Consider the following 24435-nt stretch of genomic DNA (forward strand, 5'->3'; position numbering starts at 1 on the left):
CTTTTAAGACCCTAGGATGAAGTCCATCAGGACCTGGGGGAATTTGTCAGCCCTCAGTTCCAACAATTTGTTCAGTACCACTTCCCTGGTGATTGTAATTTTCTTGAGTTCCGCCCTCCCTTCCATTTCCTGACTTACAGCTAATACTGGGATGTTACTTGTCTCCTCTATAATGAAATACCTGTTCAATTCATCTGCCATCTCCTTATCCATCGACAAGAAAAATTGTATTTGGCAGTTAACAAACGTGCAAGTTCCAAAAGATATTCCTCACTCAAAAGAGTTAATCTGCATTGTTCCATTGAATGGCTACCAGTAGTGTAACACTTGCGTTGGGTATTTTTTTAATTGAGGTTCACTGCTGTTGCAATGAGCTTATTTTGAACATTCTGCCTTTTTGTGAATCTGATTGTACTTTAACAATTCAAGGGGTTGAACTTGCATGATCTTTCCCTTTTCAATTAAATGGAAGGTCATTGATCTGAAACGTTTCCAGCATTTTGTTTTGTTTTTATTTCAGATTTCCAGCAGCAGCAGTATTTTGGTTTTTTAACCTTTTAGGCTTTTGGATCTTCGAAATATAGAAACCTATGGTACAGAAGGAGGCCATTTAACCATGTATGCAGGCCAAGAAAAAGACTGTCCAGCCTAATACCACTTTCTAGCTCAGGTTCCGTAGCCCTGAAAGTTTTGGCACTTCAAGTGCATAGCCAAGTACTTTTTAAATACGTTGAGGGTTTCTGCCTCTACCACTTTTTCAGGCAGTGAGTTCCAGACCCCCACCACCTTCTGAGTGAGAAAATTTCTCCTCAAATCCCTTCTGATCCTTTGCAACTTACTTTAAATCAGTGCCCCTGAGTGCTGATCTCTCTGCTAAGGAATATAGATTCCTACTGTCCATTCTATCTCATTTTGCACACCTCAATTAAATCTCCCCTCAGCTTCCTATGTTCCAAAGAAAACAACCCAAGCCTGCCTGTCCAATCTTGCCTTGTCTTGGACGGCATGGTGTCTTTATGGGAGATGGTGTTGTAGTGGTAATGTCATGGAAGTAATTCACAGACTAAGGATAATGTCCTGGGGACATGGGTTCAAATCCCAACACGGCAGCTGGTGGAATTTAAATTCATTAAAAATATGGAATTGAAAGCTAGTCTCAGTAATGGTGCCGTGAAACTATCGTCAATTGTTGTAAAAACCCATTTGGTTCACTCATGTCCTTTAGGGAAGGAAATCTGCCATCCTTACTTGGCTGGCCTACATGTGATTCGAGACCCACAGCCATGTGGTTGACTCTTAAGTGCCCTCTGAAATGGCCCAGTAAGCCACTCAGTTGTAAAGGGTAATTAGGGGTGGGCAACAAATAGTGGCCTTGCCAGTGATTTCCCACATCCCATGAATGAATAAAAAAAAAATATGCAAAAATGTTGCATGGGTATATGTGGGTTGGTATAAGAAACAGCTGCTGTTGAGTGCTGGAATGCACAGCCTAGCTGTGATGATTCTGCCAAATTTACATATTTCCACTTCGTGTATGTATGTTTGGCAGCACATTTCTTTCAATGCATCAATTAAACAACTTTCGCTGTCTGGTTTTTCCAATTACTAGGAAATCAGGCCTCCACTTAGACTGCCCTATTTAAAACCAGACGAATGGCTCTCTTATCTCACTTCCCATTCCACCTAAGCAACTTGGCTGCTAGCTCTTCCATTGTTGTCTCGCTTTGTCTTATTCTTGGTTTGTCCTTCACCAGTTATTCCCTGCTTATTTATTTCCTGCCCTTGAGCAATATTACAGCTGTAACATTTATGCTGATTTAGTGAGGTGTTGGCAGCACCAATCTCCTCCATCCAGTCTTAACCATGTAATATCCAGACCAAGAGTACTGCCAACTGTTTCCAGGTTGAGTCCAAATGTGGAAATATTATCACCAGTTTATCGGAGGCCAATTCTAAATTGTACAGGTTCTGTAATAGACTTAAAAGGATTGTCGGCAGATTGCCAAATCAGATATAAATATACTCACTCTCCTGAAAACATGAATAGGGAGAAAATGTTTAAACCATGGCAGGTGAAATTCATGGTCCACTCATCCATGTGATTACTCTATCAAGAAGAAGCAAACTTGAAATATTCAGGCGCATGATCTAGAAAATTCCCAAATGAGTTTGGATTATCGGTCAATTCTAAGAAATTGGTCCTCGTTCTGATAGAAACATGCAGAAATGATGGACAGGAAAGACCTTCTGGTTCATCAAGCCTGGCCCATACTCATGATGGCTGGAGCATCAAGACGAGATACTTCCTACTTATTTTGAATAATTTGAGTGGAAATGAAGTAAGATTGTAAAATGGTGGAATTTGGACCATGGGGATTACCTGTCATCCCTCCTGCCCATTGCTTAAGGAACTTATGGAAACTTCACTGAATGAGAGGCTGTTTTGCCATCGCTATTGTAGTAGTCTGCTATCGGAGTAGCTAGTTTTACTTCACAGCAAATTTGTTAACTTGTGCCACCTTATTTAATGGAATTGTAACCTTTGTCTCTTTGAAGTGTTTTGGGACACTTTATTATATTAAAGGCATTTTATATGTTCTAGTTGCTTTTCTGATGTTTAGCATGGTCAAAGGTGTGTTTCTGTATTTTCAGTGATGTTTGGGTTCCTGACATTGTGGAATATCTCTTGAATTCAGTTAGGCTCATGCGAGTGTCCAGTCTCAGTGTCATATACTTGCTGCAAGCTGGAGCATTGTTTTCACAAGTTATCTTGTCCAGAGCTACCAAATCATTCTAGTAGACATAGCTGGCTAATAAGAATTGTCATCTTTAGCTTCAAGAAGTAAATAACTGTCCAGAAAGCTGGACTATAATGTTTACTACAAGCCTTATCTGTCATTGAGCTGAGATCTCCTTGGTTGCAAACATGCAGCTCTTCAGCTTGCTCATATCATCCAGGCTAAGTTGGAGTAAACTTGTGATACAGACGCCTGGAAAAGTTGCCAGAAATCTGAGTTCTCAAGAAACGTTTGCTCTGCTTGTCACAATTGCTTGCATCTGTTCTGTTCTGAAAAAGGGTCACTGATCTGAAACGTTAGCTCTGCTTCTCTCTCCACAGATGCTGCCAGACCTGCTAAGTATTTTCAGCATTTCTTGTTTTTATTTCAGATTTCCAGCATCCGCAGTATTTTGCTTTTATTACATGCTTGCATCTGTGTTCTGCAGCGGTTATAACCTCCAATGATAGACTACAATTCACATACATTCAGTTTGAGAGAGAAATGGGTGAATCTAAGACTAGTGTTTTACATTTAAATAAGGGCAATTATGAAGGCATGAAGGCAGAGCTGGCTAAAGCAGACATTTAAGGAGATATTTCAGAATACTCAGATAAGATGCATTCCAGTGAGAAAGAAACATAGAAAATAGGAGCAGGAGTAGGCCATTCGGCCCTTCGAGCCTGCTCCGCCATTCATTATGATCATGGCTGATCATCCAACTCAGTAGCCTGTTCCGGCTTTCATCCCATACCCTTTGATCCCTTTAGATCCAAGAGCTCTATCTAACTCCTTTTGAAAACATATAATGTTTTGACCTCAACTGCTTTCTGTGGTAGTGAATTCCACAGGCTCACCATTCTCTGGGTGAAGAAATTTCTCCTCATCTCAGTCCTGAAAGGTTTACCCCGTATCCTTAGACTATGACCCCTGGTTCTGGACTCCCCCACCATTGGGAACATCCTTCCTGCATCTACCCTGTCAAGTCCTGTTAGAATTTTATAGGTTTCTATGAGATCCCCCCTCACTCTTCTGAACTCCAGCGAATATAATCCTAACCGACTCAATCTCTTCTCAAACGTCAGTCCTGCCATCCCAGGAATCAGTCTGGTAAACCTTCGCTGCACTCCCTCCATAGCAAGAACATCCTTCCTCAGAAAAGGAGACCAAAACTGCACACAATATTCCAGGTGTGACCTCACCAAGGCCCTGTATAATTGCAGCAAGACTTCTGTACTCGAGTCCTCTTGCTATAAAGGTCAACATACCATTTGCCTTTTTTTACTGCCTGTTGCACCTGCATGCTTACCTTCAGCGACTGGTGTACGAGAACACCCAGGTCTCGCTGCATATTCCCCTCTCTCAGTTTATAGCCGTGAGACTCTAAGGGAAGGACGCTCCATCCGTGGCTAACTAAGGAAGTTAAAGATAGTAGCAAATTAAAAGAAAAAGCGTATAATTCTGCAAAGGTGAGTGGCAGGTCAGAAGATTGGGCAGAATGTAAAAACAGCAAAGAATGACTAAAAGGTTAATAAGGGAGAAAATAGCGTACGAGAGAAAGTTAGCTAGAAATATAAAAACAGATAGTAAGAGTTTCTACAGGTATTTAAAAGGAAAAGAGTAAGTAAAGTAAGCATTGGTCCTCTAGAGAGTGAATCTGGGGAATTAATAATGGAAAATAAGGAGATGGCGGATGAATTGAACATATTGAAGATATTTTGCATCTGTCTTCACTGTAGAGGATACAAATAACATCCCAGAAATAATTGTGAATGAGAAGGTGAAGGGGAGGGAGGAAGGAACTTAAAATATTTACAATTACCAGGGAAAGGGTACTGAAAAAAATAGAACTAAAAGCTGACAAGTCCCCAGGTCCTGATGGGCTTCATCCTAGGGTCTTAAAAGAAGTTTAAGATGCATTGGTTTTAATTTTCCAAAATTCCCCAGATTCTGGAAAGGTCCAATCAGATTGAAAGATAGCAAATGTGACTCATCTATTCATGAAAGGAGAGAGAGACAGAAGCAGGAAACTGCAGGCCAGTTAGTTTAACATCTGTCATAGGGAAAATGCTAGAATCTGTGAAATAAGGAGGTTATAGCGGGGCACTTAAAAAATCTCAATGTAATCAGGTAGAGTCAACATCATTTTATGAAAGGAAAATCATGTTTGACTAATTTATTGGCGTTCTTTGACAACGTACCAAACAACGTGGATAAGGGGGAACATATGGATGTGGTGTGCTTGGGTTTCCAGAAGGCATTTGACAAGGTGCCACATCAAAGGTTACTAGTAAAATAAGAGTTCATGGTATAGGGGGTGACATTTAGCAGGGGTAAAGGACTGGCTGGCTAATAGGAAGCAGAGTGTAGGGATAAATTCTGCAATGTTATTTTTCGGGTTGGCAAGCTGTAACTAATGGAGTGCCACAGGGATCAGTGTTGGGATCTTAACTATTTACAATTTATAACAATGACTTGGATGAAGGGACCGAATGTATGGTAGCTAAATTTGCTGATGGCACAAAGATAGGTAGGAAAGTAAGTTGTGAAGAGGACATTAGGCGTCTGCAAAGGGATATAGATAGGTTAAGTGAGTGGGCAGGAATTTGGCAAATGGTCTATAATGTGGGAAAATGTGAACTCTTCCACTTTGGGAAGAAGAATAGTAAAGCAGCATATTATTTAAATGGAGAAAGATTGCAGTATTCTGAGTACAGAGGGATCTGGGTATCCTGGTACATAAATCACCAAAATCTGTATGCAGATACAGCAAGTGATTAGGAAGGCAAATAGAATGTTGTTGTTTATTGCAAGGGGAATAGAATATAAAAGTAGGGATAATAAAAGCAAAATATTGTGGATGCTGGAAATCTGAAATAAAACAAAGTGCTGGAATTACTCAACAGGTCTGGCAGCATCTGTGGAGAGAGAAGCAGAGTTAATGTTTCAGATGAGTGACCTTTCATCAGAACTCAATTTGACACAAAAAATTAATTACGCGCAAACCCCCTCAATGGCTGCAATTGCCGCCTCCATCCCACCCCAAGAGTACCCTGCTCTCTTCACTCCCCCTCCCCCCCCCCAAAGCCACTTGCTCCCAGCTTTGCAGCTTCCCCGCCTCGGCTGCTCGCTCCCCACCGTTTCTCTTCGCTGCTCCCTCCCATGCCCGTCTGCTTGCTCGTTCCTTCAGCTCGTTCCCTGCTGCGTCACTTGAATTCAAAAATATACAGTTTCATGCTCAATTCCAATACAGTTGACCATGTTGTACCAGAGGGAAACCATGTGTGGGTTTGAGAGATCTCTGAAACTCCATAATGAAGTGCTAATTCATGACCTCCTGAGTCAAGTTATTAAATGCAATGCAGACCTGTAAACCACTGAACAGATTCACACTCAGGTGCCAGAAGAGCTAGGTTTATGTTGCACCATTTGCAACTCCACAGTTAATGAAGCAGTCCATACCGACTTCCAGGAAGATCTGGTCAGTGCTCAAGCTTGGGCTTAACTAGACCAGTCACATAAATGCTGTGACTACAAGACCAGGTCAGAGGCTGAGAATTCTGTGGCGAGTAACTCATCTCCTGATTCCCCAAAGCCTGTCCACTATATGCAAAGCATAATCAGGTGTATGATGGAATACTCTCCATTTGCCTGGATGCGTGCAGCTCCAACAACACTTGAGAAGCCTGACACCATCCAGGACAAAGCTGCCTGCTTGATTGGCACCCCATCTATCACCTAAAAGACTCACCCTCTCCACCACCGGTGCACTGCGGCTGTAGTGTGTACCATCTACAAGATGCGCTGCAGCTGCTTGCCATGGCTCCTTTGACAGCATCTTCCAAGAAGATCAAGGGCAGCAGACGCATGGGAACACCAACACCTGCAAGTTCCCCTCCAAGGCATCCACCATCCTGACTTGGAACTATATCTCTGTTCCTTCACTGTCGCTGAGTCAAAATCCTGGAACCCCTTCCCTAACAGCATTGTGAACTGCAGCGGTTCAAGTTGGCAGCTCACCACAACCTTCACGAGGGCAATTGGGGATGGACAATGAATGCTGTCCTTGCCAGCAACACCCAGTTCCCAAGAATGAATTTTTTAAAAAGTGCATGGCTGTGTCCCTGCACTGAGCAAATGCAATTCTTAGCAAACAACTAGACTCTCCTCACATGGGTCTTGGTAGTTTGTTTTGGAGACCAAGCACAGTTCTGGGTTTCTGTAAGATTGGTGACATCTAAACTTTTAAAGTTGTGGATGAAAATGGGTCGAACCCAGTGAGTGGAATGTATTCAGTTATGCAAAAATGCCAGCTCCTAGACAAAATAACGAGACTTCCATTCCCATGTATAAAAATTCCAAGCCTCCAATTCCCCCTCCCCCCCCCCCCCCCCACCCCTTCCCCAACTACTCCACTTTATTCTGTCAGCTGTGGTTTGGTGGCTAGATCTCTCGTCTTGAGTCAGATGTTGTAGGTTCAAGTCCCACTCCAGAGATTTGAGTAGAAAAATCTAGGCTTCAGTATGCTACTGAGGGAACTCTGCACTGTTGGAGGTGCCATCTTCTGGACGAGACTTTAAACTGAGGCCCCATGCGCCCTCTCAGAGGGATGTAAAAGATCCCATCACACTGTTGGGGAATGATCAGGTGAGTCCCTCCTAGTATCCTAGGCCTCAGCCAACATCAGAAAGCGATCATCTGGTCATTGTCACATTGCTGTTTCTGGGAGGTCGTGTGCAAAGTGGCAGTCACGTTTTCTATATTACGACAGTGACTACACATCAGAAGTACTTAATTGACTGTAAAGCGTGTTGGGATGTCCCAAGGTGGTGAAAGGCGCTATATAAATGCAAGTCAGTTTTTTCCCCCCCAACCAACACCACCTCAAACAGATTGCCTGGTTATTCCTCTCAATTGTTATGTTCGAACTGATTACCAGCTTACCATAACAGATGACAACACTTCAAAAACAGCAATTCACTAGTTGTGAAATACTTTGGAATGTTTTCAGGAAGTCAAATGTGCTAAAAACTGGAAATTCTTTCTTGTCTCAGTAGTTACAACACTGCAGTACAATAAGACTAGTGATATGTGCCTGTTTTACAATCTGTTAATTGATGCAGAATAATACCAGGATTAAAAAAAAGGTCAGTTACTCAGCTAGAGCAGCTATAACTGTCCTCTGCCATCAGCCTGCTATAAATAGCTACAATTACCTGGATTTGTCTATTTAGAGCAGTGGCCTTACTAGCACAAGGTCCAGTTAGTAGCTAAGCATCTCAGCCGTGTGGGGTTAACCATGATCCAGACCCGATGACCCACAAGCTTACTGGTATAATATGTACACACAGGTTCCTGGAATTTTTAATTTTGCCATTTGCCGGGTGGCTAGATGCCTATAGAAAGTATTATGTGGGTAGTGTCCTCACTGCTGAACTGACTGTGCTGACATTGCAAGTATGAAGAGCTCTAGGGCCCTGCAAATAGCACACCCAACACCATTAGCAACACAGAAATACACCCTAAGGAATTTAACAAAAGTGTAGTCGGTGTTGGGGGGGGGGGAAGGAATCAACGCCGCTGCAAAAGGGGAAGTGACTAAAAGGTTTAAAAAGTCAAAAGGAGAAGAGAGATGGAGAGGAAATTCAAGCTTGTGGGCATGGATGACTGAAGGCACAATCACCAATGGTGGGAGATGCACAAGAGGCCAGAGCTGGAGGAACACAGAATTCTCAGAGGGTTATGGGGTTGGAGGAAGGAACAGAGATAGGGAGGGATGAAACCATGGAGTGATTTAAATACCAAGATTGAGAATTTAAAAAATGAAGGCGTTGGGGGACTGGAACCGCTGTAGGTCAGCGGGCACAGAGGTGTTGGTTGAGCGGGAATTGGTGCAGGATAGGTAATGGGCAGCAGAGTTTTGCATGACATCAAGTTTTTGGAGGTTGGAGAATGGGAGGCCAGCCAAAAGTGCATTAAAATAGTTGAATCTGGAGGTGACAAAGCATTGATGAGGGTTTCAGCGAGTGCCTTTAAAACCTCCCAAGGTGCTTCACAGTGGCATTATAAAGCAAAATTTGACATGCGATATTACAATAAATGGCTAGTAGCTTGGTCAAAAGGTAGGTTTTAAGGAGTGTCTTATAGGATCGAGATGTTGAGAGGCAGTGAGGTTTAGGGAGGGAATTCCTGAGCTTCGGGCCTTGGTAACTGAAGGCAGAACCACCAATGGTGAAGCGATTAAAAGTAGGGTGCATAAGAGATTAGATGAGATTAGAATTAGGCAGGCGGATGTGATGGCGTAGTGGTATTATCACTGAAACAGAGACCCAGGGTATTGCTCTGGGGACATGGGTTCGAATCCCACCACAGCTGAAGGTTGAATTGAAGTTCAATTACTAAAATTTGGAATTAAAAGCGAGTCTCATGATGGCCACGAAACCATTGTCAATTGTTGTAAAAACCCATCTGGTTCACTAATGCCTGTTAGGGAAGGAAATCTGCCGTCCTTACCTGGTCTGACCTACATGTGACTCCAGACTGACTGTTATTGGGGCGAAAGGGATCAAAGGATATGGGGGGAAAGCGGGACCAGGTTACTAAGTTGGATGATCAGCCATGATCGTGATGAATGGCGGAGCAGACTCGAAGGGCAGAATGGCCTACTATTTTCTATGTTTCCAGATATGAGGCTTGTGGGACTAGAGGAGATAACAGAGGGAGGGAGGGTCGAGGCCATGGAAAGAGTTGAAAATAAGAGAATTTTAAAATTGAGACTTTGCTTGACTAGGAGCCAATGTAAGTCAGCAAGTTTCTAATCATCTCCCCTTGATGGTCAATGGCATCGCTGAATTCCCCCACCAGAAACTAACTGGACCAGCTACAAGAGCAGGTCAGAGGCTGGGAATTCTGCGATGAGTAACCTCCAGCCAAACACTGTCTGCCATTTACAACGCATAAGTCAGGAGTGTGATGGAATACTTGCCACTTGCCTGGATGAGTGCAGCTCCAACAAGAAGCTCAAAACCACCCAAGACGAGCAGCCCACTTGATCGATACCCCATCCGCTACCTTAAAAATTCACTCATGCCACTGTGTGCTGGTGGTAGAGGGAGTGTGTACCATCTACAAGAAACTCTGCAGCAACTCACCAAGCCTCCTTCGACAGCTTCTTACAAACCTGTGACCTCTACCATCTAGAAGAACAAGGGCAGCAGATGCATGGGAACACTATCACCTGCAAATTCCCCTCCAAGTCACACGCCCAAAAGTTTGGCAAAGATGCATACCAATTTCTACCCCAGTGTATCCAAGTAACTTGTGCTGAATGTGGTCCACACCACGTGCCAGGATGTCAAATCAGGCCCACCAGTGTAAATTGACATCCTGTTTTAACTTCTCATCCAAAAGATGAGACCTCCAACAATACAGCGCTCCCTCAGTGCTGTGCTGGAAGTGTTCGTCTAGATTATAGGTTCAGGTCTCTGGAGTAGGACTTGAACCTACGATCTTCTGACTCCAAGGTGAGAGTGATAGATGAGCCAAGGAAAGCCCACTAACAGTGCACTGCTAATATAAATACACCCTGTGGTACAGTGAGTATGTTTCAGCTATTGCTCTGATTCTTACCAGTGTTATTCTGCTCTGTAATTGAGATATAAACTGAGCAGCTCAGAATTCATCAGTAATCTATTGAGCACTGTGCAGTGCTCATTTCCCTATTTTCTGAAGCTTTCTGTATTTGTGTAATGGTATTGTGATATAGTAAGCAATCTCCAACAAAGCTGATTTTAAATGTTTAGTCCTGCATGTTGTGACTTTTTAATCCCTATTTTAATCCTCAGCATGCCTTATGGCTCAAGACCACCTCGTCGACCGGATAGCTGGCATGATCGCGATGGAGGGCCCTCGAGCATTCAGGTTACCGTGAAGCAAAATTCAGAGAGGAGTGCAAGTACCAATACACGGCGAAACTGGTTTAAAATCATTGTAGGTCCTTATTTTGGGAGTTCCCTGTTTTTGTTTTTCTGTTATGTACATTTGAAACTTGACTGCTACGTGGATGTGTGTGCATCTATGAGAATCTAGGCAAAATGATACCTTTTTTCTGTAAATCGCCTTCCTTTGAGAAGTTGTAATGTAACAGTTTTGATCTTCCAGCGGAGAGCTCTTTTTTCCAACTCTGTGCACTTGCAGACTGCTTGCTGCCATGCATCTTCCTGTAGCCACAATGCTGCAGTAGTTTGCATCAGACAGCACCTGTCTTCTCTCCCTGCTGCCTCACTCCCAACAAAGTTGGGATGCCCCCACCCCCCCCCCCCCCCCCCCATGCCAAGAAATACAATTAACTCAATAGGGGCCAGCAAGGATCAGTCTTGCCGACCCGAAATTCAAGCCTGGTTTCTATTGGGCAAGCACTGGAAAGCTTCCACTACTGGACCTGCTGAATTGTATTGAAATATGAGTGGTAATCTCTCAACCTTATCCCTTCCAATCCTAAAGGACAGTGACTTGTGTTGGGGTGCAGTTCTGTGAGCACCTCTTTTACAAGTGACCATTTTTCCATTTTACAGGGTACAGTAGTGTAGTAGTTATGTTACTGTGTTGGTAATCCAGAGGCTTTAGCAAATAATCCAGAGAACTTCTACTGTAATAAAAACAGAGTGCTGGAAATACTCAGCAGGTCAGGCAGCATCTGTGGAGAGAGAAGCAGAGTTAATGTTTTAGGTCTGTAACCTAAATCTGTAAACACAGATGCCTGACCTCCTGAGTATTTCCAGCACTTCCTGTTTTTATTTCAGATTTCCAGCATCTGCAGTATTTTGCTTTTATTCTACTTCTACTGTGGCAGTTTGAGAATTTAAATTCAGTTTTAAAAATCTGGAAGTAAAAAAAAAAGCCTCAGTAAATGTGAATGGGAAGCTGTCGAATTTTGGATATGTGACTTCAGTCTCTCACCAACATGATTCACTCTTAACTGCTCTCTGAAGTGACTTAGTGTGCCTTGCGCTGCAGTCTACTAGGGATGAGCAGTAAATGCTGGCCTTGTCAGTGATTGCTCACATCCTGAGAATGTATAAAAATAAGGTGCAAGCCCAGATAGTCATCGGCTTTTTTATTTGGGTCTGATCCTGCACTGACTTAACATTTGCACATGGGCGTATTAAGTATGAGGGGATCCTGCATGATTTCCTCGGTTCCCCCATCCTCCCCCCCCCACCCCCAAATGTTTGTGATGTTGTGATCCATTGTTGCACCCTATATCCAGTTAATGCAGCACAGACTAGGGATGAAGCTGGGTACCTTTGTGCATACAATTAATACACAATATACAACATCTGTGAAGTTCATTTACCCACTCAGCCATCAGAGAAGTGACTCAACAATAAACTTACTGTATTCGTTCCACATTTAATTAATTGATGTTTTAAGTAAAGTTTAAACTTTGGCATTACATAGCAATCCATTTTAAGTGTTTGTGCCATTTTACTATTATATTTATGCAAGTAAATGTTAATTTAAAAGGGTTTCAAAATGAATCTTGTTAAACGTTGACTCTGACTAATGGTTAAATACTTTTGCTTTCTCATCAGATTCCCTTTGGAAAGAAATATGAAAAGTCCTGGCTTTTATCAAACTTACATAATATGTGCAGTGTTCCCTTTACTCCTGTCCAGGTAGGAATCGTGGCAGTTGTGATTATGTAGAACAAGCTAGAATGTCAGGAGAATAATACCAGTAAAATTAGATTTTTCTCATCAGTTAGTTACATGTAAAAGGCATAAGTAAGAATGGAAGATATCATGCACTTTCACTCCTGTTCATTGTTCAGTATTTCCTGCCGGAAACTGGGTGGCTTGGAAGTTTGGGCAGAACATAGATTGAGCTTGACCTTAATTCCTGACATGGATCAACAGTATGTCGCCATCATTGTACATGGTATCCTAGCAAGTGTCGGTGTCTTCAGATGAGGAGCAGGAAGCATATTGTGCTGAGTTTGACTGCTTGCGAGTGATGTAGAAAAAAAAGAAGTGATCCAGAAACTATTAGAGGAGAAACATCATCTCTGTCGGGCTTATCTCAATGACAAGTCATCACTATCCAAGCATGATACCTACCGAAACACCTGCAGGACTGTCCAATACAAGCTCAGAGATGCAAGACACTTTGCTGAATCAGAAAGCAGACGAATGCCAGTCGACAGGGCCCAGTCTACTGGTTCATCACCAATCCTTGTTGCTGATAGGTCAACACTGCTCCTTATTTTTAAACAGTGACCCTTACTTTTAGATTCTCCCACAAGAGGAAACATCCTTTCCACATCCACCCTGTCAAGACCTCTCAGAGTCTTATGTTTCAATCAAGTCGCCTCTTACTCTTCTAAACACCAGCGGATACAAGCCTAGCCTGTCCAACCTTTCCTTATAAGATAACCCGCCCATTCCAGGTATTAGTCTAGTAAACCTTCTCTGAACTGCTTCCAATGCATTTACATCCTTCCTTAAATAAGGAGACCAATACTGTACACAGTACTCCAGATGTGGTCTCACCAATGCCCTGTATAGCCGCCTTTATTACTTGCTGTACCTGCATACTAACATTTTGTGACTCGTGCACTAGATCCCTCTGCACCTCAGAATTCTGTAGTCGTTCTCTGTTTAAGCAATACTCTGCTTTTTCCCACATTATTCACCATGTGCCAGATTTTTGCCCTATCGCTCAACTTATCTATATTGGCCTGCAACCTCCTTATGTCCTCTTCACAACATACTTTCCTAACTATCTTTGTGTCAGTTGCAAATTTAGCTACCATGCCATCGCTCCCTTCATCTCAGTCATTGATATAAATTGTAAAAAGTTGAGGCTCCAGTACAGATCCCTGCAGGATTCCACTTGTCACATCCTGCCAATCAGAAATGGACTCATTTACACATACTCTATTTTCTGCCAGCCAGCCAATCATCTATCCATGCTAATATGTTACCTCCTACACCATGAGCTCCTACTTTGCACAATAACCTTTTATATGGCACCTTGTTGAATGCCTTCTGGAAATCCAAGACGTCTACAAGTAAGAAATTCAAGTACGTCTACGGGCTCCCCTTTATCCACAGCGCATGTCAATCCTTCCAAGAACTCCCAACAAATTGGTTAAACATGACTTTCCTTTCACAAAACCATGCTGGCTATTCCCGATTACCTTGAGTTTACCTAAGTGCCCAGCTATAGTTTCCTTAATGATTGATTCTAACACCTTCCCCACGACAGGCGTCAAGCTACTGGCCTATAGTTAGTTACCTGTTTTTTTACCTCCCCAGGGCCGGAGGCAAAAAATGGCCTAACGGCTGCAAATTAACATCTCTGGTCGAGAGTGCAGCATTCTCTACTAATCCCCGCTGCCTCTGCCAACCTTTTTCTCTGATGCAAGAGATGACTCTGCCGGTGTAAAGCTCCCTGGGTGCCTGCAACCCATCAGTACCTTGCCCAATGAGCAAGTGGGAACTTTCAGCTGAACCTAGTCGGGTCCTCGTTCATGTCTAGATGTGCTCACTTTTCAGCACCAGTCACAGGGCAGTAATCTGGATGAATTTCCCCATTCTACCATACTCCATCTAGCTGTCTGAGCACAATGAACCTGGAACGTTCTGGTCTGTATGGCTCAGTACCATGCCATGTGTTGCATTGAGGCAACAGGGTAGCGATTGGAATGTAATTAAATTAAATGCACAAAGACTTGTATGGTTTACAAGTTCCTAGAGATGGCCAGTTTCGCATTTATGTATTTCAAATAATGTGCAATGTGTGTATATGTACTGAAGGCTGTGAAGTGTCTAATCTGCATTGAAATTTACTTTTCAATGTACTACACCTGACAGTAATCTCAATGTTCAAGGCTTTTCAATTGAGTCTTTTTAAAATGGGCTTGTTGTTCAGGACGAGCAAGAAAGTTATCAGTTATGAAATCATTGATTAGGCCTCAGCAATTTATGATCTGAATGCCATACCTGAAAGTGTGGTGGAAGCACATTTAATAATTAGAAAAGACCATTAACTATATACTTAAAAAGAGAAATTTGCTGGGCTGTGGGGAAGTGGGAGCAAGAACTGGCACAATGGGCCAAATAGCCTTCAGTGCTGAACAATTTTGACATTTATGACTCATTTACTTTGTATTCTCTTCTGCACTTTAGGAATTGAGACTTACTGGGCTTGACCACTAGTGGACAGTAATTGAATATTTTCTTTCAACAGTTCCATTATGATGGTAATAAGGCAGTGTTCTACGTCGAAGATTCTACGACGGCAAATGCATTAAAGCAGCTATCAAAAAGAATTGTTGACAAAGATTTGTACCGGGTATATGGTTTTGCATATTACTGACAGTGAGAATGATGTAATGTACTTTACCCATGTTAAAAGACAGTCCCTTCTGATCATACAGAAGCATGCTGTGTTGTCTGAAGTGAGGTTGGCAGATCCTGATTTCTTCTTGTGGAACCATAGCGGAAAAGCCCAAGATTTGGCACTGATTTGAGCACCACCCCACAGTTGAGTGTCAGTAGGCTAGTCTAGCGTGGAGGTCAGCACAGCCATGTCCTATCCTGTCCTCAGTCTACATCGTTGGTTTGCAACAAGTAGAAGCGCTAGCTGCCATTTCTTCCTTCTAGATGATCCCAAAGCCACCTGCAGCTTCCCGCGTGCTGCCGTGGCTGAGATGAGCTTACTTTGCACACTCCAGAGACTAATGCTGGGCTCTCTCTATCTGTCTCAGTGCTGTGCTAAGTGATTGGTTTAGTAAGAAAAACATTTCAGAGAACTCCTTATTTCCCATTTACTTTACCATTACAAACCTGCAGTGAATTCTATAAGTGATTGTTGTGAACAAAAATTTTCTTTTCCTGCAGGTGGGAATCATAATAAACCCCTCGCCGCCGCCATCTTCCATTTTAAATGAGCTCAAATTAGAGGAAATTGAGCACATAAAGGTAAGAGAATGCACAGACTGCTGAGGATTATCTACACGCAATTTGCAGTGTATCACAATATGATATCCAGAAATAAGGAAACTTGTAAGCAACCTGATAAGGAAATTATTTTAAACCTTTATAAATCACTGGTTAGGCCTCAGCTAGAGCATTCTATCCAATCCTGGGCACCACACTTTAAGAAGGATCTCTAGGTCTTGCAGAGGGTGCAGAGGAGGTTTACTAGAGTGGTATGCAGGATGTGTGAGTTCAGTTATATGGAGACTTGAGAAGCTGGAGTTCTCCTTAGAGCAGCAAAGGTTAAGGGGGGATTTAATAGAGGTGTTCAAAATTCTGAAGAGTTTTGATAGATAAGGTGCAACTGTTTCCATTAACGGGGGTGGGTAACCAGAGGACACAGATTTAAGATAATTTGCAAAAAACAATCCTAGGGGAAATGAGAAATTGATATGGATTAGCAATGATGTAATTGGTAGAATAGACTTGAGGGTTTAAATGTCTGTCTTTCTATGAAAAGTTTGCATGGAGTCACTGAAAAGTGAAATTCTGTGAAATTTTTGTTTAAAAATACATTTCGGCTCTTGCTAGAAAATGGTTAAGCTGAAATTCAAATTTACAAAACACCATAGTTTCTGCTGGAAGAATTGCTTTTTTTTTAACCTGACAAACCCACCCCATAAACAGTGATTTTTTTTTAATGCAGTTGTAACACACATCTGGTAGATCAGACTGGGAGGAGTTGCATGGATCAAGTAGCAGAAAGTAACAAAGGTTTGCAGATAAAGAAAAGAGCTTGCATTTGTACAGCATCATTCACATCCATCAAAACACTGCAGAGCCAATGCATTGCTTTTGAAGTATAACTGTTTTATAGGCAATCGTGGCAGCTAATTCTGTACATAAACAGCAGTGACAGGGGTTAGAGCTGTGATCCCCTTTGTATGGAAGGGAACGGCTAATTTGTATTTGGTTGAGGGATGCAAATTGGCAGGACACACTGAAAATTCCCAACTCCACTTTGCATAGTTGCATGGTATCTATTGATGTCTTCAAAGGGGAAGGTGTGGCCTCGGTTTAGCGCCTCATCCAAATGACGGCACTTGACAATGTCTCATCTCTTATTACCGCATTGGAGTTCTGCTTAGATTGTAGGTTAATTCCTACAGTGACACAGGAACCTTCAAACTCAGACGACTGGTGCTGCTTAGCCAAGGATGACACCTTTGGAGGAAAAGCTTGTTGTTTTGCTTTCCAACTCAGCCAGAGCTCAGTAACTCTTGGCTGATGTGTAGCAGCTTCTGGTGTTACTTTAAATTGTGCTCAGCAATAAGTTTATCACTTTGGAAAACTATCTGTGTCAGTTTCTTTATTTTACTTAAACCCCCTTTATTTTGCAGCAGTGTATGAGTAAGCGTTACGATGGATCACAGCAGGCCCTAGACTTAAACAGTGTTCGCAGTGACCCAGGTATGGATTTGGGGTTTGTTTTACCTAATCTGTTTAAGGGTTTCATATGTTGCAACTTCACACCATCATGCATAATTGGGAAAATTTTACATAAAATACTGTTGAAATCCACTTGACATACTTGGGGAATAATTTTTAACCCCAAAAAATAGTTGGGATGTTAAAATATAAGAAATCTCAAACCTGACTCCATCCCACCCACTTGCAGTTTCAATAGAGGTGAACAACCAACTTATGGGCGGCACAGTGGCGCAGTGCTTAGCAACGCAGCCTCACAGCTCCAGTGACCCGGGTTCAATTCTGGGTACTGCCTGTGTGGAGTTTGCAAGTTCTCCCTGTGTCTGCGTGGGTTTTCGCCGGGTGCTCCGGTTTCCTCCCACCACCAAAGACTTGCAGGTTGATAGGTAAATTGGCCATTATAAATTGCCCCTAGTGTAGGTAGGTGGTAGGGGAATATAGGGACAGGTGGGGATGTGGTAGGAATATGGGATTAGTGTAGGATTAGTATAAATGGGTGGTTGATGGTCGGCACAGACTCGGTGGGCCGAAGGGCCTGTTTCAGTGCTGCATCTCGAAAAAACTTGCTCCCTAGGCGAAGAATTGAGCATTTAAATATTACAGGGAGGCTGCGTGCCTCATACTTAACCTATCTTCCGGGTTTAACTCTGGCTGGGTGGGTTTTCTAGGCCTCGGAACAACAGAAAGCAGTTGAGGCCAAAACATTGTATGTTTTCAAGAATACAGCTCTTGGGTCTAAAGGGATCAAAGGGTATGGGGCGAAAGCCAGAACAGGCTACTGAGTTGGATGATCAGCCATGATCATAATGAATGGCGGAGCAGGCTCGAAGGGCCAAATGGCCTACTCCTGCTCCTATTTTCTATGTTTCTATGTAACTGCTTCTTAGAGAAGGTAAGAAAATGCTGGACATACTCAGCAGGTCTGACAGCATCTGTGGAGAGAGAAACAAAGTTAACATTTCAGGTCGATAACCCTGCAAATTTTTATTTCAGATTTCCAGCATGTGCTGTATTTTGCTTTTTGTGTTCGTGGAAAAGGCAAGTGCCTTACAGCACTGTTTGTGGGCCCAGAGGAGACACTGCTTCCTCCCAGCCTCCCAAATTTGCCTGTCTCCCAGCCAGCCCCTCCCAGCGACTAGGGAACTGAGGGCTGTTTGTTCTACCACTATTGCTGTGCAGGCTGAGATCAGCTAACCCAGCACAGACAAGGAATTGAGTTGGGTGGCACAACGTGGCTGGGTGGTGCACACACTTACATATTGCAGCCTATTAAACTGGGGAAGCAATTAGCTTTATAGCACATTGACCATAGATTAGTAATAATTGCTGCTTCTGATTCTTAGCAACTCTTCTGTTTGGTTGTTCAGATCTCATCTCCCAGAATATTGAAGTGGTCTTAAACAGAAGGAATTCCATGAATGTGGTCATCAAAATAATAGAAGAAAACATTCCAGAGGTACGCAGGTGCAGATAGATTTTGAGAGGAGGGATGCTTATCTTTATATTTTCTATTACGATGGAAATGTTTAAGCAGCTAATTTCTGGCATTTCTAAATCCTGTGAAGGAGATCTTTGCAAGACTTGTTTACCTTGTAAGCATGGCAGCAGCATTTGTAATGGTTTAGCAAGGAAGTCTAGTAATACTATAATTTCTTTTACAGAACCAACAGGCCGTTGCTGATTATTTCATTAAAACAAGTGATGCAGAGGCCTGTCAGCCCTGCTCTTTTGAATGCTGCTAACGTCTCATTGTCTCTTAGATGATTTTAAAGTGGCATTGTAACTCGTGTTCTGTTTTGCAGCTGCTCTCTCTCAACCTGGGCAATAACCGGCTGTACAAGCTGGATGACCTGGCAGACCTGATTACCAAAGTTCCCAATTTGAAAATTTTGAACCTTTCCAGAAATGAGGTGAGTATGAGTTTGTGGTACCGGCCAAGAGCTTAGTTATGTATCTTGTGTGGCTGGTGACGATTGACATTTATAGACCACCTAGAGCAGAGGTTCCTGAACATTTATCACTGACTACACCCCTGCCACCCCTTTTCATTCATTGATTCTCCCTTGTCCCTTCCCCTCTTCTAAGAAACAGTATTTTTATTTTGCCTAGACCAACAAGATTTTTTGGGCTGATGTAACCTATTCCTTATAACAGAAAGCAACATTAGTAGCACAGCATCACTACCATCCTGCTGCATAAACTTGAATGTAAGAATGCTTTGTAGAATCTGTTTGATTTGGACAAGCTACAACAACTTTGTGTTCAAGAAGCTTCTAATATGTTTTTGATGGAAATAAGCAAGAGAAAAACAATTGCTCACAAATGCGTTGAGGCAAAGCAAGCAGATATCTTGACAGCTGTTTGTGACAATTTACAAAAGTGTTTTTGAATTGATAGCAAGAATTGTTCGAGGCATGACTTTAAAACTCTCTTTCTCAAAAAAGTCAGCAGTAGCATCAATCAGGTTCAGTCGTGGCCTTTACGACAGAGTCTTCTGAATCATTAGCCTACCTTTTGGGCGAAAAGTATCGACTGAGTTTTGTGCAAAAAGAGACATTGGCATCCGGTATTATATCCTGAACTTCTAGATCCAACATTTCACAGTACATAATGACCGAAGACAATATCAGGAGTGTAGTTACGTTATGGTGCAGCGTATACCTACTCCACAGCAAAAGACACTTCGGGGAAAAACTACTTGTCTGTAATGAAAATATTAACCTTTGTAAGTTCATTGAGCTTGTCACGTGTGACTGCCAAGTAGCCCAGCAAAAGTTGACAGCTACATTTTTGCAATTTTGTTTCCTGGAATAAGCAACACCTACTTTATATTAGTTTAAAATATCATCTCTACCCAACTCTTCTTGAAATGGGGGTGAAGACTAGGAAGGGTCAAAGTGCGGGTAACTGTATACTACCCAGACGTCAATCTGATCTCTCAGACTTTTGCAGTCCTTTGCAACAGTTTGCAACCACAGAGTTAAGAGTTCAATGATTAATGTTACGTTTAACATTGAAGATCATTTAAAAATATTTTTAAAAAGACAAAGCAGAACAAACTGTTACTTGTGATGAAGTTTCAAACTGAATATCAGCCTAGATCTTATGATAATTGTAATATCAGCATGAGAATCCAGCCATTGAATAACACCAATCAGAAAACCCGGGCTTTTCAAAATATGCCACCTTCAGTTTTCATTTATTGGTGTATTACATTGTAAAAAATTTCTTTTATTTAAAGAAGACTAGTCCTTTGTGTACAATGGTTGTTGTATAACTGCTATGGTTTTGAGTACCTTTCAGAGTACTAACTAAAATCTAGTCTATCGTGCCAAATAACACTCTCAAACTCTTGCCCACAAAGCTGGTGATGGCTGGGGTGAGGGCTGCTCACTGTCAATAAGAGGAAGCACACTGAGAACATGATGCTGGAGGGGACTGAGCAGCTGGGCTCATATGCTTTTCTCTTATCCCAGCCTGTCTTCCTCCTCCCCTCCCTGCTGCAACTGACCCCCACCCCATGCTGAAGTGGGTGCCTGACCTAGTTTTGGAACCTCTAATCTCGACTGATGAGGCATGTGTAGCTGCATCATAAAAGTTGGATTACAGACTGAAGTAAAATATGCAGCATAGCTGCTCTATTATGGTTAATGCAGTCTGCAGCTGACCCACACAGACAGCAAAATTGATGCTTTGTTCCCTGGTCTATTCTGAGTTAGCTGATCTCCACTGGCAACAACAGTAAGGGCTCTACAATTGACCTTCATGCTCCTTGAAGAGAGAGGTCAAAATCTGATTGCTCTCCAGGGACCCCTGGAATGTGCACGTGCTTGGTTGGCTGGTTGTGATGACTCTAATTGAATAACCTGTCAATACTGTTCAGGCTGATGCATGGGTATGGCCACTTGGCCAATGTAACCGTAGACTTCCAGCACTGGAGATATACCCCCGGTGTGAGTCAAGGTAGTGGGTGGGTTGGAGTAAATCTCAGTTTCAGAGTATTATTTAAGCATGATAGGCTAATATCTATTCACTTTTAATTTGTAGTAAAGCAGTGTTGGACTTGTGCTACAAAGCTGCTGAAGCAGAACTTCCTACAAATGTACAAATACAGCTTTTGCTGCTGACTCCAACAGCACTTTATCAGTGGAACTCCTGAAAATTTATTCTTTTAATAAGTAGCTTTGCATTATGATGGACAAACTTAAAGTACCACCTGGTCAGTCTCCTGCATCGTAACTTCAGTTTAAATTCCTGATCCTCAAACATACCCTGATAGTTTTGAAGTTCAGTGGTCGCTGCAGTTTTTAACCATTGCCTTTTATTTGCTGTTATTTTAACGACTCAGGTTGCTGAAATTTCAGAAACTGATAGAAAAAGACATTGGAAGTTTTTCTAAACGTGAACTACAAGATAAAGTATACACTGTTACTCCTGGGTGCAGCTATGCTGTTATCATACCTGTGTACAGGAGAATTCATGTCTGTCACTATTGCTGTGCATTGTGGAATCGTAGAGTTACATACTTCGAAAGGATTTTGGATTGATAAACTAAGCATTGTCTATCCTTCAGCTTAACAGATTTATTATTGTAAAATTTTGACTTCTCAAATTGAAGAAATTTCAAGCACGTAGGTAGCACAGCTATTTGAGTACTGTGCTTAAGAAGCATAGGTAGTGGCTTTTTTAGTATATAGATTAAATTATTGCGGTCACCTAAAAGAACAATGCAAAATAAATCTCTCTCTAGCTAAAATCCGAAAGAGATCTGGATAAAATAAAAGGCTTCAAGCTGGAAGAGCTATGGTTGGATGGGAACCCTCTTTGTGACAGCTTCCGGGATCAGGCTACGTACGTCAGGTCAGTGGAGGACCCCTTGCTCCGGTTTTGTTCCAGGGCGCCTCACAAATGGAACACAATATATTTTTCCCTAACTTACTTCTATTTAAAAGTAATTAATTTCTCACTAATTTCTTTACATGGAATTTCAGTAATATTGGGGAATTTCAGCATTACTTTTTATATAGTTAATTTAGATGTGATATAGGTGTTTCATGTATAAATGTATAACCTAAGTGGTTATGTACACTTTTTATATGCAAATTAAATACTTTTCCCAACAGGTCTGTGTGCAAGCTAAGAACCTTTTCTTTATTAAAAAGTCTTTTCCATTTTTAACAACTTTTCCAAAATAACATCTGTTAGTGGTGAAGGATGTGGACTAATCTCTAATAGTTCTCCTTTTGGGGATCAGAATGGGAGGACTGCAGTCCAAACGCACCTTAGCTGTGCTTTTTTTTTCCTGTTCAACTTTACAACGAGTAAATTGAGTGTTGTGATGCTGTAGTTACAGAGGATACAAAATGCTATGTGTCTGAAGCCTCAAAGTTGTTGTTTACCCAAAGATTCTCAGCAAACACTTTGCATTCCTAAAAGGCCTTGAATGATCACAAAAGCCAATGATTACACAAATAAGCCCACTCTTCCGTAACTTTACCTCAGAGTTTGAGTTGCAAGTCTGCAACAGCAGTTGTATTTCGACGGATTAAAAAAAAGGCTTGAACCATCGTCTGTGTCGATCCTTGCATCTGTGAAGTGGGTTCATGTTTTCTCCTATTGGCCAATGAAGAAGGCTGGTTAGCCAGTGACGGGTAAGATTCCTCAGGAGAGGGGCAACCTAAGACAGGCACAGCCGTGTATTGGCCTTCAGAATCGTGATGTGTGGTCATGTGGCTTTGGCAGATTCTTGGCTTTTGCATCTGACTTGGGAGAGTTTGGTCGGAGAGTTTTGCCTGGCAATGCAACTTGATGGGAGGAAAATTATACAGTTTGCACATTGCATACAACCTTGTTTTTTTTTTGACAAAGTCAAATACCAAGTTTGTGGGCAGGCTAAAGTATAGTCTGTTGGAGACAATTTAAAAACAAATCTGCCTTTGAGAAGGAGGAAGAGCTCATTGAGGCATATCACAATTAATTTGGTGCAAAACATCAGTAATTGCTTACATAAAACATTTTAATGTAATTCAGTATGACCAATGTTAATATTGGTAATTGGATAACTAGATGTGCGTTGGACAACAGATCTCCGTTCTACCCTCATCCTCTTTAACTTCTTCCTTATTATCTCACTTTGCCTTTGTTCGTGTTCTCTCACTCTTTCACTGTCTTTTTGCTTGTTATGTTGCTCTGTCCCTTTTTGAGACCTTTTTTGTGTTTTTAAATTTAGATTCACCAACTAATTTTTAATTTTTAATCACTCCTGATGTGCAGTAGTAACTTAGGCGGAGTTGGTAACTAGCACCTCCATGATATCACATTGGTTTAATCCTTCTCCCCACCCAATCCCAACTAACCATAGTGTTGGTATCTCTTTTCCCCAACATTGATCCTGTTAAATGTCGCCTCTGCAGGTGAGTGATAGCTTGGTAAGTAGACGGAACTGAATATGAGAGAGATTGAGGGCAGTTCTGCTTTTAGTTGGTCTAATTTGTAAAAATTACATGCATCCAAGACTTAACTTTACTATTATTTACCTGAACTGATGACTGTGAAGCTAGTTTGTTGTGTTTTCATTTGGCAAGTGAATTGAATTTCAGGCTGTTGGTGTTCATTGTAGCTGCTGGAATGGGGTTTGTGATTGCAGGTGGAATGGCTCCAAGTCGACATAAACTCCCCAGCATTAAAATGGGTGATATAATTTAGCCATTCCATGCATTTGTTTAAAAAAAAATCTGAGTCTGCTACTTTTAATTAACCAGAGCCAGATGAAAATAGTGAGATTCAATGCTGAAAACAATGTGTTGTAGTTAAATTTGCTGATCACTCTGAAAGTTTGCAAGTGTATGTGTAGAGACTCTTTACTTCCATGCAGCCAGGAGTAATTTACGTTAATGTGCTGCAGATTGCTTAGCGAATTTGAGGTTTTGGAAGTCATTTTTAATATGGCCTAAATAGACCAACAAAAAGCTTACTGTCACAACAGGCTTAATTGTTGATATAAAAACTTCTAATGTGTAATTTTTGCAATATTTTAAAACATTGATTTTTATAGATGATGCATTAATATATAGCACATATACATAAATATATGTATTTAATGGATGGATGTCCAGACCCAAAGCAGCAGAATCGCTTCGAATAATACACCCTAGACCCTGTCTGCTCCTCCACTGAAACATTGACCC

At 41.8% G+C, this 24435-nt stretch overlaps 1 protein-coding gene across 4 annotated transcripts in view; it reads left to right on the top strand.

Moving 5' to 3' along the window:
- Positions 1 to 24435, top strand: part of nxf1b (nuclear RNA export factor 1b) — an 89602-nt gene that overhangs the window by 39272 nt on the left and 25895 nt on the right. For all 4 annotated transcript variants that reach the window (XM_068021487.1, XM_068021488.1, XM_068021489.1 and 1 more), the window contains 8 exons: positions 10622 to 10766; positions 12371 to 12454; positions 15030 to 15134; positions 15683 to 15763; positions 17161 to 17230; positions 18616 to 18704; positions 19051 to 19158; positions 21999 to 22108. In XM_068021487.1, coding sequence (XP_067877588.1) covers positions 10622 to 10766; positions 12371 to 12454; positions 15030 to 15134; positions 15683 to 15763; positions 17161 to 17230; positions 18616 to 18704; positions 19051 to 19158; positions 21999 to 22108 — 792 coding nt within the window. The remainder of the gene's footprint in view (positions 1 to 10621; positions 10767 to 12370; positions 12455 to 15029; positions 15135 to 15682; positions 15764 to 17160; positions 17231 to 18615; positions 18705 to 19050; positions 19159 to 21998; positions 22109 to 24435) is intronic.

This window comes from Heterodontus francisci, chromosome 44 (assembly GCF_036365525.1).
Source record: "Heterodontus francisci isolate sHetFra1 chromosome 44, sHetFra1.hap1, whole genome shotgun sequence".
Lineage (NCBI taxonomy): Eukaryota > Metazoa > Chordata > Chondrichthyes > Heterodontiformes > Heterodontidae > Heterodontus > Heterodontus francisci.